Source organism: Centruroides vittatus, unplaced genomic scaffold (assembly GCF_030686945.1).
Source record: "Centruroides vittatus isolate TY-2023 unplaced genomic scaffold, ASM3068694v2 contig_858, whole genome shotgun sequence".
NCBI classification, from domain to species: domain Eukaryota; kingdom Metazoa; phylum Arthropoda; class Arachnida; order Scorpiones; family Buthidae; genus Centruroides; species Centruroides vittatus.
This window is the reverse complement of record NW_027122560.1, coordinates 379,568-400,693: the sequence shown is the minus strand read 5'-3', so window position 1 is coordinate 400,693 and position 21,126 is coordinate 379,568. Positions and strand designations below refer to the sequence as shown.

The following is a 21,126-nucleotide window of genomic DNA, read 5'->3' as shown; positions in this document are numbered from 1 at the left end:
TTTAAAATTTCCTTTACGTAAAAAAGAAAGATTCGTCGTACGACGAAATTTTAGAAGACATTCAATTAATACGAGCGAATTTGGTCTTGTTTACAGTAAATTTAAATGCATTGTTGTACTGTACATTGAGTAAATAAAATATTACTTATTGTTATTTTGTATATATGCTAGGCTCAATGAGCTATTTCGGTCTTTGAGCCTAACATATACAAAAGCGTTAACATAATAATAAAGTAAGAAACAGTAAATTAAAGAATTAAGAAAACTTCCTTTATTCGTTAAAAAAAACGTTAACATTATTTTAAACTTTCGGTAAAATTGAAACGTGCACGCTTTTCATCCGCTAGGTGGTGTTACTCTCAGGCTAATGATTCAGAATCGTAGAAAGCAGGTAAGTAATATGGTTGTATTATTTCGTCTCTAAATATTTTTTTTATCGGAAAAACTTTTACTTAAATTACACAATTATGTATTTTTATTTAAATTAAACATATTAAAAGAATTAAGAAATGCGAAATAACTACGTTTATATTAAAAGTAATCAAGTAGACGCCATCTTTGTCATGTTGCCAAATATTTAGCAGAGTAATCCTCCATTTTGTCTTTATTTATTGATGTTAATTTTCTCTTATTTTTGAAATTTTTGTATATAATTATCCGTATCGAATTATTTTATGTCGTATTCAGAAAAATCATATAACAAATATTGTCTTTTAAATATCTATTTTACGCATTGAATATTGTTTAGGGAAATTGCGCAAACGCAATGCGGTGAGAGAAATTTTTACTTGCTGGTAGATCTGGCAACTTGCACTCGCCTGTGTTAAAAAAAAGTAGTCGAGTGACTATTTTTGTGCGTAATGAAGTTAAAAAATAAGTAAAAGTCACCAGTGAATGGATTAAACAATGAAAACTTATTAAACTGTAACGAATACGACTGCATTAGAGTATAGAAGTTTTTATCGCACTTAGATTAGATAATTCACAACTACAAATCAATTTGGTAAAGGTTACCTTTAGGTCAATAAAAAGTACTAAAAGTAACTTCTACCCATATGTTTTTCAGGATTAACGTTTGGATAGGGAAGAAAGATGTTAAAAAAGTAGTTATGATAAAGTTCACATTTTAGAAGCAATGAATAATAAAAAATTGAAAGGGCCGAGCAGTTCCGTTCCCTCGACGCTGGGAGTTCGGCTGTGGGTTCTCGTGGAGTTTTTTGGGTTTTATCCGCGTCTGAACGCCCGAATAGGGGCCGGTTATCCTTAAAAAGACCTCCCGGAAGGCAGATTGTCAGAGTGTTGTGTTGCCATAACTTAATAAACAAACAAACAAAACCAAAAGTTTTGAATAATTTGGTAATGCTTTGTTTTTCAAATATTGATTTTATTATGAGAATTGTAAAAGTAAAAATAACACAATAATAGAAAAATTTCAAAAGATTGATGAGAATGCTTTTGTACTGTAATTTCATAGTCTTTGCATGTTTTATGTATATGTGAATAATAATTCAACGATTTTATATATATAAATGAACAAATAATAATTTGGTATTGTATGAATTCATTTGATGTGATAATAAATTGCAGTTATAATTTTTTTTAAAAATCTTGATATCCTTAATTTAAAAAGAGCAATTATGTTTTTTTACTCTACTCCGTCTTACAGAGCTGAAGAAAGAATGCATCAAAACTAATTCGGGTGTTCGAGAGATCAATAAATATCTTGATTGTTGTTGTGTTTCTGAATTTAGTTAAATAAATAGTAATAATTATATTATATAGTAGTCTGCTCATTGTAATCACTACTTGTGGGACTTATCTATACTGATGACAATAACTGATCAATAATACTAAGCAGTGCAAGTACAAGTAGTGGAAATTCTTGTTTTATTGACTGACATTAAAGGTGTATAACTTGAAGATTTATTAATCAATAGTAAGTTGTTTTGTGTTTTCCTGATTTTTTTTGCAATAATTCATTAAAATATAATTATATTCATAATGTTTATGATGTTTACTGATAAAAATTGTAGATCATAACTATATGTTGAGGCTGATAACATAAAAACACAGTTTAAAAGTATCTGTTTCCCTGAAGGTAATAACAACTATAACTGAAATATTATGATTAGAATAAGAAAGTCTTTATAAGAATACTTTAACCTATGTTTTGGATGTGCTAATCATAATGATATTGGACTGTTGATAACAAAATCTGTGATTACAATAGGCAGATTATGCTTTTATTTTTTATTCTAATTTGAGATATTTTGTAAATTTTACCATTCAGCACATTTAATTATTTGAAATTAAAGGTTTATTTATATTCTGACATCAGAATTTAAAAATTTGAAATGTTTAAGTTAGTGTAAATGAATACAGTATGTGTAATGAGAATTATGAATAATGACTCTTTGGTAAAATAGAAGTTATTAATAATTATAATGAAAGTACAAATGTAAAATTGTAGTACAGATCATTTTTTTTATTGTTTTGTCTAATATTTTCTATTGCAATATTTATAATAATAATCTAATGCAATTCTTTCTATTTTAAAGAAAATAGAAAAAAATATAATAAAGCAGATAGGAGGTTATTGATATTTTGAAATTTAATTTATCAGATAGCATTTTTTTTTTTTTTTTGTTTCATCAAACTCTGATCAGTTTCCCTAAATTTACTTTCTTGACTACTTTCTTTGGAATGTTCAATTCTAAATGTTCTTGCTATATAAAATTTATCAAATAATCTTTATATCATGATGATTTCTTTATTATAGTAATTATAATTAACAAAATTTAAAACATAAATGGAATTTTCTAAACATTTGAAATTAAAATTTCATTTGTAAGTAGATAACTTATCAGTTTTTTTTTATTTCTTGGTGTTATTTTTCATCTTTGCACAAAGACTGGGTTGTAGATCACACTGGTAGTTTTTCTTCTATCAAAATATTTGAAAATATTTATCTGTATTAATAATAATGACAGAATTGAAAATATATTGGAAAAGTAATTCAAAATTTATATCTTAATGAAATATAAATTTATATAATTCACATAAGGTATCATTTTTGTTTTCTTCTGATTAAAATTTATAGAATAAGTTCTTTATCTTATATTGATTTTTATTGGTTAGTTTCTTCATCAAATTTTTTTTTACATTGGGTTTTAGGGTTCTAAAAATGACTGATGTTACAGATGAATCAATGCCTATTATGGCAGAAAATAAAGCTGGAGCGAATTCAAGTAGCAATAGATGCTTTTGTCGCACTTGTGGTCAGAAGTTTTTTAATTTACGAAATTTACATAAACACATGAAATTACATATTGAAGATGAAATTTATGCCTGTAATATTTGTCAAAAAACATTTAATCAAAATGTTGATTTTGAAAATCATTTAAAACTACATATCAAGGAAAAATTTCATCAGTGTAGTAAGTGTGATCAATATATTTCGAGTAGTAGTCTGCAAGATCATATAAAAATTCATAGTAGTAAGCAACTTCATAGTTGTAATATATGTGGCAAAAACTTCAAACATATAAGTATTTTGCATAAACATCAGAGAGTACACAATGAAAAACAAATACATATTTGTCATATGTGTAATAAAAAATTTACGAAAATACAAAATTTACATAAGCATATAAAATCACACATTGTTGAAGATGTAAAATGTACATATAAAATGTACAACAAATGTAATGTTTGTGAAAAGACATTCAACCAGTATACTGATTTTGAAAATCATATAAAAACACATATAAAAGAAAAATTTCATGTATGTGATAGATGTGGTCAGTGTTTTACAAGAAATAGTTGCCTTCAAGAGCATAAGAGAATTCATACTGGGGAAAGACCATACAAGTGTAAAACGTGTGGTAAAAGTTTTACTCATAGCAGCACTCTGCGAAGACATCGAACAATTCATAGTGGAAAACGGCCTTATGTTTGTAATGTTTGTGGACAAAGGTTTACTCAAACTGCCGGCTTGCATAGGCATGAAAGAGTGCATCTTGGTGAATGCTATTTTTGTGATATGTGCAAAAAAACTTATACTAGAAAAACTGGTCTCTTATTACATTATGAAAGAAGACATGTTGATAAAAATCATACATGTAAATTATGTGGTAAAGAATTTTCAAAGAACATTGAACTAAAGAAACATAGCAACTGTCATATTAAAAAGGTAACAGATAATTTCATTTATATACTTTTTAAAATAATAAATAAGATAAATTTTTCATCTCCCATACTTCTGGAGTGTAAAGGAGATGAAGTTAACTTATTATGAACTGCTAATTTTAATTGCAGCAAGCACACAGTTGAATTTTGTTTAATATGAGTAAACTATTAAAATGATACTTATATAAATTATAATAGTAATATGAAATATATAAATTATATTTCATATTAATATAATAATCTTTATGTGAATTATGTAAATTATATTTATGATTAAATATAATAGGATGTTTATATAAATAATTAAAATTATAATAAAAGATATAGCTTTATTATTAGAAAAATGATTCTTAATTCATTTAAAGAATCATCCATTTCTTTGAAATAATTGTTTTAGAATAGGTTTAAAGAGTATATAGTTTTTATGGACAATCTTCAAAAATAAAGTTTGGTGATATAATGGTAACAGAAGCAATTCAATGGCAGTTTCAAAGCTTTAAGTATAATAACTTTAATAAAAGTTGAAATTAATAATATGAGCTATGACAGCAAATCATTGAATTTATTTTTCAATTTCTTTAATTTTCAAAATATGCTTGTGAATGATTGACTTGGAGTACAGATCACTTTGTATTTCAAATTCTAACTGGAATTATTTATGAGAAATTTAAAGCAATATGTTTTTACCTGTAATTTTATGGAATTAACTATCATGGTATTTAATTTTTTTTCCATTTTTTGTTAACAATAGTTGATGTCTTTACTTTTAGAGGATGATAGTCTATATTTTTAAGAATCAATTTCAAACTTTTCTTATTGATATTTTGGTATTATAATCACTTATGTATTAAAGTATAGTTGCTTTGTATAACAAATTTATAAGTTTTAGACACATATGGTCATAAATTGATAAGATATCAGGCATTTGTCCTATTAGAGAAATGAATAAACAATGATAAAGTGAATTAGCAATGTAACATTACATTCATATATGAAAAATTACAAAAGTGATGAAAGGATTTAAATTTTAAGTCTATTATTTGGAAAGTTTAATATAATAACTCCTCATTATATTGGGCATGTTGGGAGACAAACTAAATGAGTGATATATCAGATGACATGATATAACTGAAGTATCCATCTTTGTTTTGTTGCATTTTGATTTCCATGCCAATTTACTTTTTTGTGGTTGTATTAATATAATTTTAGTTTCAAGATTAATGATAAAATAAGGTAATATATACTTTAAAAATTTTCCACGTTTCTTCTTCACAACTAAGCGGTAGCCCCACACCTGACTGTTCCACTGTTGAAAGGTTAATACAGTCTACAAAACTGGCGCACTAGTTGACAGATGATATTGCTTTAATGAGATTTTAATTGGATTAAAAATCTACATACATCAAGGAACACCGGGGATGTAACAACCCTTTCTGGAATCTTTTACCGGTGTTAGACGCAAAACGAAAAAATTTCCGTTAACGTTTTCGAACTTTGTAGTTCTTCTTCAGACGGTAAAAACGAGGAACGCAGATCGAATAAAAGAACGAGCTATTTTTAAACCGAAATCGAATGCTTCACGATGCAGCTGGTCAGACATGTGCATACAATGCAAGTAGATGGTGATTAAAGGTCCGTGTCGATGAGGGTCTGCCAGGCGGTGGACAAATTGAGTTCCTCTTTATAATTAATGCAGGTGGCGGTGCGGCTGTGTTTGTAAATGGAGATAGCCTCCAACCACCTCAGATGTTCAGGGTGAGGCGATGCGATGATAAGCCTGGCTTGGTTGAGGGCCACTTCGATGTCCGGATCGGTGGCGTAAGTTGAGAGTGCCGTAGAATTTCTCTCATGCAGAATATCAGCATTGTGCTCACGTAATCTGATCCCCAAAGATCTCTTGGTTGAGCCGATGTAAACAAGGTTTCTGTCAAACCTGTGATCCTTAAGAGGAATGGAATAAACGCCCGGAAGTCTGTTGGGGTCAGGGGGATCCTTCCCGTTACAGAGTATGTCCAAGATGGTGGGACGTCTTCTGTATGCGATCTTAATACGGCGCTTGCGGGTAATCTTCTTATATAACGTCGACACATACGGATTATACGTGACGGGGATCCGTGACTCATCTTCAGGTTGATTGGCGAGACGCGATCGGATGTCGGGGATACGTGCTGTGCGACGGTGACGGTTAACTAATCTATTAACGAGCTTGTGGTATCCGTGGATGGTCGCTACGCGTCTGACATGCTCCAATTCAGTGGCCAGTGCTGCTGGAGTGGACGAGTGCGAAAACGCCCTCTTAATTAACGTGTTTAAAGCGGCGGACTTGTATTGGAATGGGTCACATGACCCAACAGGGATGTAGAGAGAGGGCGTACCAGGTTTACGGTAGACCGAAGTGTGTATATATGGGCCTTCAATGCTGATGTTTACATCTAAGAAATGGACCCCAGTGCTGTTAGCTTGTTCCAATTCCACGGTCAAGCCATAAGGGTTGTCATTAACCGCTTCCACGAATGCCGACACATCAGGTATATTTCTCCATAATATGATGATGTCGTCGATATACCTTTTGTATAACCTGATGTCAGGAAGATAGTGCGGCAGGACCTTATGCTCCAATTGTCTGATGACCATCTCGCACAAGTCTCCAGCTACCGGGCTCCCCATAGGGACCCCTCTTTTCTGTGTGTAAACAGCTCCATTGAACATGAAGAACGAGTTATAGCACAGCATATGGGCCATCTCCAGTACTTGCTTGTGCAAAGTGCGGTCTCCAACAATACCAAGGAGGAGGTCCCTAAGAGCGCAAAACGCTGGGGGGGAGCTCCAGTGATGGATATAAAGATTTAAAATCCAAAACGGTGATGAATATTGGAGGAGAGGGAAGATCCTTAAGGATAGAAATGAGGTCCACAGAGTTAGCAATGTTGAACGAGTAGCCCTCCATTAGGGGGGCTATCAATGAGTGTGCGGCCCTTTCGAGTTTACGAGTAGGGGCTCTAGCTTTATCCACCACCGGTCGTAATTGCCGACCTTGTTTATGTGTCTTGGCGAATGCGAAGAGCCTCGGCGTGTCGGGGGAGTCAACAACAATGTTGCCCAATTCCAGGCGTTTAATTAGCTTCGAACGGGCTAGTCTCTTCACCTTAGATTGCAGCTTGTCTACCATATCATTTGCCACCTTGTCGCACTGTGTGAGATTAAGGTATTCGGTTAGATTTCGTTCATAAGTGGAACGCTTCATGAGCACCAATGACTTAGACTTATCCGCTCTGACCACCGTTACGTTGTTAATTCGCATCCACCTGGTTGTGTGCCGTAGTTTGTTTCTCAACTCCGCAACTTCAGAGGGTTCCTTAGCCCCTTTGATTCTGAGTGTTGCCATCCACCTGGAATATTCCTTTTGCTTGTCGGGCAGGCCTTTAATTAGGTTTTCCAAGTCAGGAATGAGGCTCCATGATCCGGTTTTAGGGGGTGGAGGTGCGAAGGACGGTCCGTACCTCAGGATGTCCACCACAAAATCGGGAGGATGTAGGTCGTCCCACACGATAAACGGAAATGTCGGGTGCTCATGATACCTGGGCACTTGGAAGCGTAATATCCATTGTAGTTTCTTGGCGTACTTTCTCCTGAGGTTGGCATTTAATCGGTCTTGTATGGACACCAGATCTATGTTCTCCCGTGCTAACTGTTCAGGATTCTGTAGGAACAACAAATCCTCAATCTCCACGAGATGTGTTAATTTAGAAAACACTTGCTTTCTGGTAGATCGGATGGCCCTGTTGAGGCACATTAATTGGACCTTACTGAGAAGAGGCTCACTACCTTGAGGTAGTTGTATGCGGTAAAAAGATATAGGAAGTATTCGATTCTTCTTGCATTCCATCAGAAATTGCAATCGAGCTCTAGCTTTAGTTAGAGTAACGAGCGTTTACAATAACACTCATTGTAAACGAGCGTTTACATTTCTTAGATGTAAACATCAGCATTGAAGGCCCATATATACACACTTCGGTCTACCGTAAACCTGGTACGCCCTCTCTCTACATCCCTGTTGGGTCATGTGACCCATTCCAATACAAGTCCGCCGCTTTCAACACGTTAATTAAGAGGGCGTTTTCACACTCGTCCACTCCAGCAGCACTGGCCACCGAATTGGAGCATGTCAGACGCGTAGCGACCATCCACGGATACCACAAGCTCGTTAATAGATTAGTTAACCGTCACCGTCGCACAGCACGTATCCCCGACATCCGATCGCGTCTCGCCAATCAACCTGAAGATGAGTCACGGATCCCCGTCACGTATAATCCGTATGTGGCGACATTATATAAGAAGATTACCCGCAAGCGCCGTATTAAGATCGCATACAGAAGACGTCCCACCATCTTGGACATACTCCTTAACGGGAAGGATCCCCCGACCCCAACAGACTTCCGGGCGTTTATTCCATTCCTCTTAAGGATCACAGGTTTGACAGAAACCTTGTTTACATCGACTCAACCAAGAGATCTTTGGGGATCAGATTACGTGAGCACAATGCTGATATTCTGCATGAGAGAAATTCTACGGCACTCTCAACTTACGCCACCGATCCGGACATCGAAGTGGCCCTCAACCAAGCCAGGCTTATCATCGCATCGCCTCACCCTGAACATCTGAGGTGGTTGGAGGCTATCTCCATTTACAAACACAGCCGCACCGCCACCTGCATTAATTATAAAGAGGAACTCAATTTGTCCACCGCCTGGCAGACCTTTAATCACCATCTACTTGCATTGTATGCACATGTCTGACCAGCTGCATCGTGAAGCATTCGATTTCGGTTTAAAAATAGCTCGTTCTTTTATTCGATCTGCGTTCCTCGTTTTTACCGTCTGAAGAAGAACTACAAAGTTCGAAAACGTTAACGGAAATTTTTTCGTTTTGCGTCTAACACCGGTAAAAGGTTCCAGAAAGGGTTGTTTAATTGGATTATAATAATTATAAAATTTACATAATTCAGGCTAAATGTATGGTTAAACACCATAATTAATTAGTTGTATTATTCAATTAAAATGTGGCAGTATTGCTTATTGGGCTGCAATTTGAAAAAATTATAGACCAATAAATTCCCATCCATCTGTCTTTCCTTAATCTTGAGAACAGAGTTAGATAGTTGAAAGACAAGACCAGATATGGAAACCATAGGGGCAGGAGGCCCCGATTTAACTATATATGAATTTCCGATACAAATTGGAAATCATGTTATTTCAATTCAAAACTTTTCTCCTCAAGAGTTAGATAGATGAATGGCATGACTCTATTGTTAAAGGAAAAGTATGATGTACAGGGGTAAGCCAATACTAATTTGAAGAGGACAGCATATATTTTAAATTAAATACATAATAAATATGATTAAAATTTCAGCCCAGCATTGTGATTATGTCACAATAAATAATTGCTTGTTTTATATATAATTGAATAATAAATTTAATACTAATTAGTCTAATTAATCCCAAAATGATCAGAATGTTTATCGACTTTCCCCAGTATATAGCAATGGATGACTAGACTATGTTGCTAGTCATCCATTGCTATATACCGGGGAAATGACTAATTTTATAACACACAGTTTCCAGGAGTCTGAGTAGCTTCCAGTCAATGCTTTTTTTTGGTAACACAGGGTCACTTCTCCTTTAATGCAGTATATTTCAAAAAAATCTCTATATTCCAGATTTCACATAATTAGAACTGGACTAATGGAAAGTATAGAGTTAAAGAAAGAACACTCAAAACCTGTAGGCTTTCAAAATGCTTTATTATTTCAAGTTTTTTGTAACTTATTTTTTATTTATTTCATGTTTGGATTCGTACAACTAGGACACTGATTTATGTTTAGAGTACTTTGTTAATTAGTTTTACAAAAAAAATACACAGTCAGAAGAATAGCAGGGTAACAAACTTGCAGAATCAACATGAGTAAATTTGGATAAGAGAAAGGTGATGTGTATGTTTTATGTATTCCTCCACAGATCATTATGTTTAATTTGATGATTTTTTTAATACAGTAGAGACTCGTAAATCGGCACCCCGGTAATCAGAATCGTTGGTAATCGGCACGATTTTCAGTCGGACTGTGTCGTGCTGAATTGAACGTTTTTGATACTAAATTTACTTCTAAAGTATAATTTTCATGTTTTTATATTCTTCAATATATTTATTTTGTTTGTACAAAAAGCAGAAATAATTTTTAACGATACGATAGCCTCGATTATTATTATAAAAATTTTCGTTAAGCTTAAAATCAACGAAAATTCAACACGGAGCGACACGCAACGGAGAAAAATTCAACAGGAAGCGACACGCAATGGAGAAAAATTTGAACATCGGACAGGTTAATATATTTTTTCGTACATAAACCGTAATCGGAACAAATCCCTAATCTGAACAACCCCAGTCCCCAATTGATTCCGATTTTCGGTTCACTACTGTATTTACTTGATTTTACTTTGTAGCAAAGTGGATAACAACATTATAAAAATCATATAATGAGCAAACATAATTAATTGCATTTTGATGAATTTATTTATCACCAAAACACACATGAATAAATTTGTGCATTAGAAATACATGTTACAACAGAAGACTGTACTAGTAATTAAATTATCATCAAAATTAATGAATTTGAAAAATTGAAAAAGTTTTAAAAGTTATGGCCTCATATAAAAGTTTAAGAGCATTGTCTATCAGCAATAATAAGATTTGGAGAGTAAAACACAATAATAAATACAAAATATAGACTGTACTCTTAAAATTTTATTTGACAAGAATCTGGTGTGAAAAATTAATTATTTCTTTCAAATTCCATGGAAATTGCAAAGAGATATTTCTTTGCTCTTCTAAGCCTTTGTCACATAACAAAAAATGTGGAATAAGAGTGTGAGCCTAAATTTTATTTAATATAATGAATTTACTTTTTATATATATATCAAAGTATTAAAGATTTTTTTTTCTTAATAAAATAAAGCAGAGCATCGCTTATTCGAATACCGATCAACCAAAACATCAGTTAACCAAAGGCATTCCAGTTGGCAAAATCAAATTTCTGTTAGTGCTGTAGTGCTGTAGCTCCTCCTCCTTGCCAACCTGAACTGTAGGCCTTCTTTAATGTACTACTTTATGTAAGATATGCATTTGTAAGACATGTGATACAAAATATATACAGTACAGTTTTTGTTTAATATATTTTTTGTAAATGATCAGTTATCTGAACAATCCCAGATCCAAATTGTTTCAGATAATCAATGCTCTACTGTATTAAATTATCAAAAGGTAACAATTTGACAAAATACAGACAAAATTTGGCCAAATGGTTTTCGGTTATGGTAATCAATCATGGCTAAGTAATTTCCCAAATGACTAATTTAGAGAAATTTGGCTGTAAATTTAGCCGAAGGACAACACTGTTTTGCATGCATTTTTATTCAAGCTGTTTGCTAAGTATGTGTTGACAGTTTCAAAATATGAATATATCTTCCAAAATGTCACATTAATAGGTTTTTACCAGTGGAGTGCCGTTCATGGAAGCTGTGGAAGCACTCCCTTCCTTGTACGTTCTAAAATATAAATACATTTTGTGTGATTATTTTCATATTTTAACACACTTTGAATTTGTAATGCAGTTATAATTAAAATTAATATTTTAATTATATCCATCAACAAAGAGCTTACGACCACCACTCTTTCAGCTTATGCTGCAGAGAATAATATCTACGTCTTTCTCCATCAGGTGCAACTTCTACATCACACCACAAACAGGGACCAATTTTAAATATTTGGAGAGACTAGAGGTATATAAAGCTGCAAGAAAGGCCACTACTATCAACTATAAAGACATGGACTCCATCTCACTAGCTTGGAAATCTTTTTGATATCTCATATAAAAATTTTCATAATTTTAATTTTTCCATTATAAAACTGGCTGCACTCACATGAATGACATTCACCTATTATATCTGTGTTCCATCAACTTCAAAGAGGAATGCTAAACAATTTGCATCACATGCTGCATTTTGTGTGAAGTATTGAAAATAGTAACTAAGCTACATAAAACCACCATAAACTGTTGTAAATACTAGGAAAAAAAAATTTTTTTTGACACTTGTAAACATAACATATTGTATTTATTTAATGAATTAATTAAAACCGAAATTAAACAATTTGAATTAATAAATATTGAATTAATAAATATTGTTAATAATTACTCATGTTGTTTTAATTCCCCTGGATGTGCGTTTTTTGGCCCGTTAAATAATTATGTTGTTTTTTACGTAGGTAGATATACAGGGTGTTTCAGTACAACGTGCACTTCCGTGATTGATAGATTAACAAAGAATAAGTCTAAAAGTCTTATATCATTCTTCCATGATAAAGTTTCTTGGCCCAGAAAAAAATCGCAAAAGAAATCTTAAAATCAAATTATCAGCCATACTGTACATTTGTATATCAACTCTTTCATATTTATGAACACATAGTACCACAACTTATACATTGCAATTGATAAAAAAATTTAAATTATATTTAATTTACTAAAAATCTATCTTGAAGGATACTTTTAGGTACTGCCTGTACAGGATGAACTCTTAGCTGCAAATATCAAAAGTTGGGTCTAAAAATTTATTTTTTTACGATCCTTATATCTCGAGAACTTAATAAGTGATTTAAAAAATAAAAAAATAGTTTTGAATATATATTTTGCTTATCTACCCATAGCTTGTGGGAGTGCACCTCATACTGAAACACAGTGTATGAACATAGTATGTATTCCACACCTCCCCCTCTCCACTTAGACTATGCCTATGACAACAAGTCGATCGTGACACATTTTTAAGATAAAAAGTGGATCTTATGTACACAAAAGTTGGCCACCCCTGATATATAGATTTCACAGTAATCTATAATTTTAATAATTTATTAAATAATTTAGAACTATCTGGAAGAAAAGAACTGACCCTGCCTTGGATCAGTTCTTTTCTTCCAAAGAGATGGTGCCTAACATCTACCTCTAGTGGCAAATTACTATCTATAAATATCTATACTATATCTAGTTATTCAACAAACCAACAACAGTCATTTTTAAATATATAGATTTTTGCCAACAGATGGTGCTACATACAAAGGCAGTACAATGGGTGATTGGATAACGAACACTTTTGCAAAAGATTTTTATGTTCAGATAACAAACACCTCACAGGACAAACACAAAAAGAAGCGACGTAAAATAATGAATACTGATTGGTCTTCCCTTGTTTTCAGGCAACAATTCAAAACTTTTTGGAGCGAGGGAGACATCAACGTCGATGCTCAACCCAGTATATACTGATTGGATAGTATTCCTCCAAACTTTGAAACTATCCCTTGCAATTCCAGCCTTTTATTTTTCTGACAGAAACAATTTTTTTTACAGTATTAGCGAGATTGTTGGGCAGGCACTCGTTACGTTTTGCGTCTGTTTTTATTTTTGAAAAGTGAGAGTATAATAACAATGGTAGAGTGTGGGCAGAAGATGTCTGATGTTGCTGGGCAGTAAAGCTTGAACAGGTCTACAGTAGGCCACAGTTCATCTTACAATATAATCAAGAAGACTCAAGCATCTAAAGGAGTAACAAAAACCACATCCGAGAAATAAAGAACATTGAAGAGCTCATAATGGAACCTGAAACAGATCTGATGACAGAAAAATGCTTGACTGAATGAAGAACACCAAGAAACTTGGTGAGATGTTTTCTTCTGAAAAAGAGGATTAATGCCGATATCTGCTATTAAAGGTCTTTTGAAGAAGTGGGAGGATGTCAGAACAATGATCTTAGAATGGTATCCAAACCAGGGTGAGGTTAATAGGTTCAGGGATCTCTACAATTACAATGCTATTAATTACTTCTGAAAAATCCTAAAGAACAGAGAAAAGCAATCGACATTAGACAGATTCTTTAACCCCCACAAACGGAAAAAACATGACTAATAAAAATGCAAGACTGCGTATATATGTATTTTTATTACTACATATAAGTAAATGTAGTAAGAAAGTATATATTTTTTATTTTTTGGGGTCTCCAGAACGAATTAATCAAATTCCCATGAAAATCTATGTCGATAATCAGTTAACTAACAATTCAGATAATGAACAAAGTCTTGGAACGGATTATGTTTGTTAACTGATCACCCACTGTAAGTCGGATGCAGAAGCTATATACCAGTGTTTCTCAATGGGGGTGATATTGCTGCCATATAGGCGATTTTTCATATTGGGAGGGCGATTAGTAACAATTTATATTTTGGGGGCAAAAAACAATTTTTTGGGCAATATAGTAAAATAAAACATTATATTAAGAATAGTTAGATATTTTATTCATTATATCGTACAATAATTAAACAAATAGCATTATGCTAATCAGTAGTCTATTCAATGCAATACAAATTTAAGGGCCAAGGCTAATGCCCAACAAAATTTTTTTTGAAATGAAGGGGGTGATACTATGAACAGTTTTATTGAAGGAGGTGATGATTCATTAAAGGTTGAGAAACACTACTATATACTGTCCCAATATTTTTGGGTAGTATATAGCTTAGTTTTGATTCTATGGTCTAAGTAATACTCATACAACTTTTGGTCCAGATTGATTTATGAATAGATTTGTGTAAAGGACAAACCAACTAGAATTCATTTTGAAAACAGTCAATTACATACTATTTACATACACACACATATATATATATATTAAATGAAATTGTAATAAATTTTTTTTTTTACATTTTAGAACACACTACTTGAAACTACTATGGATGAATTAAAACAAGAAAAAGCTGAATTAAAAGAAACTGAATATAATTCTGTAGAATGCCAAGCAAGAGAAGAAGAATATGATGTTATTTTCATTGTTTCTAATAATGAGAATGGACCAACAATTTTACAGAAGTACCCAGGTTCTGAAAATGAAGGATGTCATATGTGTAAAGTTTGTGGAGAACAGTTTGTTAAGAATGATGCCTTACAAGAACATTTAAAATCACATATTGAGGAAGTTTATATTTGCAATATATGTGGTGAAACATGTTCTGAATTGAGTGTTTTCGAAGAGCATCAGAAATCTCATACTGCTCACCAATATTTGTATGTGATATGTGAAGAAAATTTTCCAAACAATGGAGCAAAGGTGATTATGTTTATAATAGTAATTACTATAATATTTATTTAATTAAATATTTTTTTATTGGTAAAATTGTATATTTAACTTTTCTGCATTTGTACAAATTACCTAAAAATTCTCTACTGAGTATTGATAGAATTGCACATCTTGTAATATTACTATTTATTAGCTATATTTGTTATCAAAGCACTGCAGTAATTGAATGTGAAAGTTTTGAAGTAGGTAATACTTTATAAGATTGTTTCCATTTAAAAAATTAATTTGGTTTTAGAGTAATTATAAACATAATTACAGTAATCAACCAACCAACAGCTGAATTAATTGGGCAGGAATTATGCTACAAATATTAAATTTGGAACTTATATGATATGAATAACAAGGCAGACGTTAGGTGCCTTGTTATTCATTGTTAGGTTCTTAATGGAAGTAATAATTATAATTTTAATTTTAAATTTAGACTAAATTTCCTGACTACTATAAATTCTAAATTTAAAATTAAAATTATAATTATTACCTTCGTTAAGAGGTGGCACCTAACATCTGCCTTGTTATTCATATCGTATAATTTCCAAATTTAATATTTGTAGCATAATCCTATCTCCTAGTCTTATAAAATAAAATAAAATGGCAGTCTTGTTTTAGTTTATGTATTAAAATGACAAAATTCTGATATTTATTAGTCCTTTCATGAAATATGAAATAGCAAAATATTAAAAAAAATAGATGCATTATCATCATTGTTGACAATAGATTTAACATTATCATATTTCTAACATGGAGGAACTGGAATAACATCTCAAAGTGGTTAATGGCTAATGTTTTCAGCCTTATTCAAAGACCTTCATTGGGCTATTTAACATCAAACATTAAAGACCCTCATAGAATGTTCATAGTTAGATCAAAGTATACAAATTTAAAAATACAGAATATTCTAATAATCTTGGACAAATATAACAATTTAAAATATATAAAAAAAAAAATTAAAAATAATAAAAATTAGTTGATTTAAATTAAAAAAATAACATTATGAAATAGTAACTAAGAGCATATTATACAGATGTTATAATAACGCCAAATGAACTGTTGGATTATTCATCAGGCTGTAACACAACTAATTTAATGATTAGATATAAAGCAATTTGGCTATAGTGGTTAGGTTGTTATATCTAATCATTTAATTAGTCTTATTAGATCCTAATGAAAAATTTAGCAGTTTGTTTTGGCATTAGTAATTGAATCAGGTTGTTGTATACTTTAGTCTATCCATAGATGTTCTATGAGTGTCTTTAATGTTGTGTAGTGTCTTGAAGGTTTTGAATAATGTTCAAAATGTTAGTTCATTGCCTTTTATAGACACATCAAAAACCCATGAAAAATAGAAAACATTACTAACTTTTCATGTTACTGTGCACTCTTTCTAAAATCTTTTGTTCTATACTTTAAGTAATTCTTACGTTGTAATTCCATTGCACAGTTAATAACAGAAATACAAATTTGAATTAGTTGCTTTCAAAATGGCCTTTTGATTAGCAAATGTCTATTCCAGCAGTCACCTTTTGAAAACAGCTGTAGAAATTCTCTGCCATTTACACTTTCAAATGTTTTGTTGTAATGGTTTAGATTTCCAGAATTGATCCGAAACAGATTTCTTTCATTGCCATTTTAACTGTAGCTTATAATCATAACTTACAGGATGGAAAATATGGTTTATAGTAATTTTTATAATGTTAAGCATCATTCCTATTTGAAGGAAATTACTAATAGAAAAGAAATAGGTTGTTTGATTGGAAAGACAATAGCTGGTAGAAAGTTACAATGGTTGTGATGTGATTAGATCAGTATGACATACAATGAAAACAATATGAAACACCAATTATTTATAACAAAATGCTAGTTTACAGCTATATCAGAAAATAGATACCCAATGATGATAACTTTTTAAAAAGTGAAATTGAACAGATTGAGTTAATAAGTGCTGCTTGAAGACTTGGTTCAATCACATCAGAAAGATGAGCTAAAACCATTCAATAATTATCCCTGCCACTACCATATAAAAAGGTGAAGGATCTATAGGATCAACTACAGTATATTCTGATGTAGAGAAATCAAATCCTTTTGAACTGGTTTGGGATGATTTAACAAGCATTAATTGGAAAGTATATTTTTTTTTAATAGGGCCTGTAGCAATAAAAATAGTGAATTCAAATACTATTAATTTAGTTATAATAAAATAGTTGTGTGTCTATCCAGTTTGAAATATATAAACAAATTAATTTTATTACTTTCTAATTTACATAGCCAAAGCCAAGTTAGACAAGAAATTATGAAATATTTTTATATTAATATTACCAAAATAAGGACTAGGATAGATTATGCTACCTTGTAAATCTTAAAGTAAAAATGAATAAAATATCTAGGATGACAATTTATAGAAAAGGAATCAATTACATAAAATAATAGTTATCTAATGTTTAATAGGTCAGTGTCAAATCACAATTTGAATAGAAAGCCAATGCTGTGATATAAATTTTAAAAGGTGTAAATACTATTAGATTTTTCATATGGCTATTCAATATCTATTTTTATACCATTAAGTGTAATGTTAAGTGAGAACATAGAATTTGTTACTTTTTGAAATTTTTGTCTTAAGTTTTTACTGAACTGTGATTTTTGACAGTTGATCCTGTGAATATATATGTGGCTTGGAAGAACAAGAGCCAATGTCAGATTGGCCCTTGTTCTTTCTCAGATATATTATTGTCTGAAATTAATTTAAAAAATTTTTTTTTATCAAATGCTGAAAAAAGAATACTCTGTATTGTTACACTATATTTATTATAATTATTTCATACAGGATATGCAGTAACTTACTTTATTTAAAATTTACATCTGAATATAATGTACATCTTTTATTAAATACAGGTGCAAACTTTGAAATATTTTATTTAATATATTTATCTTATTATTTTTGTATAGGAAACAGTAAATGTAACAGAAGTTAAAAGTGATCACATGTACAATAGAGAAGACAATGCTACTGAATTGGCTGAGTCAAATGCAATTGGTTTTTGTCGAATGGAAGAAGAACTTGTTTCAAATGCCAATGATGTTGAAATTTCTCTTATAAAAGAGCAGGAAAATGCAGATTACACATGTGAAGCGTGCGGTAAGAAATTTCTGCAAAATGCCCAATATCAGAAGCACAAGAAGATTCACGAACGAGAACGAGATCGTTCACTTGTTTGTGACACGTGCGGACGACAATTTTCCAGAACCAGTTGTCTTAATGATCACAAGAAAATACATACTGGAGAAAGACCATACACCTGTGATACTTGTGGCAGAAGTTTTGCCCAAAGTAGCATCCTACAACGGCACAAGCGAATTCATAGTGGTGAGCAACCTTACGTTTGTCCCATATGTGGCCAGAAATTTACCCAAAGTGCAGGTTTGCATAGGCATCAAAGAGTGCATCTAGGAGAGCGTCATATTTGTGATATATGTCACAAAGGATACACAAGAAAAACTGGTTTAATCTTACACCGTCGCTTACATACAGGTGAACAGCCATATGCCTGTGAAAAATGTAAAAAAAGATTTACTAAAAATAGTTATTTGCAAAAGCATATAGTAAAATGCCACATCAAAGCAGAAGTTAATTTGTAATCCCATATAATTCCAATGATTAACGATGAATTATGATTAATTATTGTTCATAAATCAAAATGAGACCATGTATATTATTGCTGTCCAATACATAAATGCTTCTTTCCATAATTGAACAGATATATAATACTTATATCATGTTATTATTTCACCTATATTTCTGTTTAATTAATAAAAAATAATATTTCTGTCACAGTTTCAACCGTTATTTGTATATATTTTTTATTTTTGTATATTTGCCCTTTTCTATAATTACATGCACATTTCATTATATGCGTATTAGATATCAACAATCAAGTTTAGTTTCACTATATAATAAACTTTATATCTTAAGGTAAATTCTTATACTACCAATAGAATTAATATTTCAAAAAATTAATTTAAATCAGAAAAAACAAAGAATTGAAAATGAACCACTTAAAAGTAGTTTTAAAAATTGAAATGAAATTAATTTCTTTATAACTTCAAAACTGGTGAGAAATTGTAAATTTTGTTCATTGGAATTTTTCGTGGTATTTTAAAATCAGACAAAATGTTCCCAAGACTTAAGCTGGGCCATAACAAAAATGATTTTTCTGCTCAACGTGGCCTGTTGGCCGATTTTGACGTCACAACGTGTTGCCTGATAAGGAACGTAATCCAGAACGCAGGGCCGGATTTAGAAGTAAGCTATGTAGGCTGTATCTTAGGGCCTCGAGTTTCAAAGGGGATCAAAAAATTTTTACAAAAAAAAGTTGAAGTCGAATTTTGTAATAAATTTTACAAACCGACAAAATATACTTTATTTTGTGTAGTATTTACTTATGTTAATATTGTTTAAATATTTTTCTATTGATTTCTTCTATTTAATATAAAATTGATTTTTATAGGTAGCTTTTTTTCCAATTAAAAAAATCTCGAAAATAAATTTTTAGTGTTTCCCTTTTTAACTTGTACCTTATACGTTGCAAATACTTTTTAACAATAAAACATTAAAATTAATATGTTACTCTCTTATTTTTATGATTGATTTCTAAAATTGTAAAGGATTGGTAAGGAGCCTCGCACGGAGTTCAGATTAGGGCCTCGAAATACCTAAATTCGGCCTTGTCAACGTGCTCCACTCCGGTGTCCGACTACATACGTGCCCTTTTTATTCGTTTGTTTTTGTTTCCTTCTCATTTGTTAAATTAAAATAGTCCTTTCATACGTTTTTATTAGGTGTTCGATGGCGAACTAAGAACAAAGGAAAGAAATGTGGGAGAGCAGAAAGAAAAGTTTAAGTATGAATACGATATCCAAAGAAAAACATCTAAGATGTAAAAAAAATGCATAACTGAAAATGACTTACATGTTTATGAATTGAGAAACAACATTCCAGCGAGTCGATTGCTATCACTAATTTTTAAAATGCCCGCCATGGTTTTGTTAACCAACAAAAGTTAAGCATCAGTTTTCTATCTCGTTGGAAGCATTAAATAGTTTTTTTTGTTTTTAAAGAAGAAAAATATTACCAACGTTTACAGTGGGGTTTTGACGGCAGTGGAGGACAGAGTCGATACAAGCAAAGAGCTTCGGAAGAAAATTTCAAAGACGCTAATATAATTACGACGTCTTTGGTACATAATATACAAACTTTTGCTTACGACAAAAATGAGAAAAAGGTAATTTTATGGCAGAATCCTAGAGCAAGTTCTACCAGATATTGCAAAAGCGTTTTCGCTTCGTAAAAGAAGCTGACAAGGAAAGTCTGTATGAATTTATTCACATCAAAAACCAGATTTGTGAGATACAAAGTACCGAAATTATACATAAGAATTTCACTTTAAAAGTAAATCACGAGTTTATAGAAACCATGGTCGATGCTAAGATCTGTAATGCTTTAGCATCAAATAAATCTACTCAAAAGTGTTATATATATAGTGCCACATCCAGCCAAATGAACGATCTACCTAAAATTAAAATGAGGCAATGTAATGAAGAGACTTTTTCATTTGGTCTATCGACTCTTCATTGTCACATAAGATTCATGGAATGCATTCTTTACATAACGAATCGAAGGATATTAAAAAGTGGCAAGTGCGCAAGACCGAAGAGAAAGAGT

General features: G+C 31.6%; 1 protein-coding gene across 2 annotated transcripts; it reads left to right on the top strand.

The window, feature by feature from the left end:
* Nucleotides 1–365: 365 nt before the first annotated feature.
* Nucleotides 366–19,245, top strand: LOC136982652 (zinc finger protein 91-like). Of its 2 annotated transcripts, none has more exons than XM_067279213.1 (3): nucleotides 366–391; nucleotides 14,988–15,383; nucleotides 18,354–19,245. In XM_067279213.1, the coding sequence occupies exons 1-3, from the start codon at nucleotides 368–370 to the stop codon at nucleotides 19,041–19,043; spliced, it is 1,110 nt and encodes a 369-aa protein (XP_067135314.1). In that variant the 5' UTR covers nucleotides 366–367; the 3' UTR covers nucleotides 19,044–19,245. The 2 variants fall into 2 exon arrangements, with proteins under 2 accessions (XP_067135314.1, XP_067135313.1); XM_067279212.1 differs by lacking the exon at nucleotides 366–391 and adding an exon at nucleotides 3,140–4,192.
* Nucleotides 19,246–21,126: the final 1,881 nt, after the last annotated feature.

Bases quoted from the DNA above. Each gene is read 5' to 3' on its own strand.
- LOC136982652 (XM_067279212.1), top strand. From the start codon at position 3,185: ATGACTGATGTTACAGATGAATCAATGCCTATTATGGCAGAAAATAAA. The intron at 4,193-14,987 runs GTAACAGATAAT...TTTACATTTTAG, and splicing joins GCAACTGTCATATTAAAAAG to AACACACTACTTGAAACTAC. The intron at 15,384-18,353 runs GTGATTATGTTT...ATTTTTGTATAG, and splicing joins TTCCAAACAATGGAGCAAAG to GAAACAGTAAATGTAACAGA.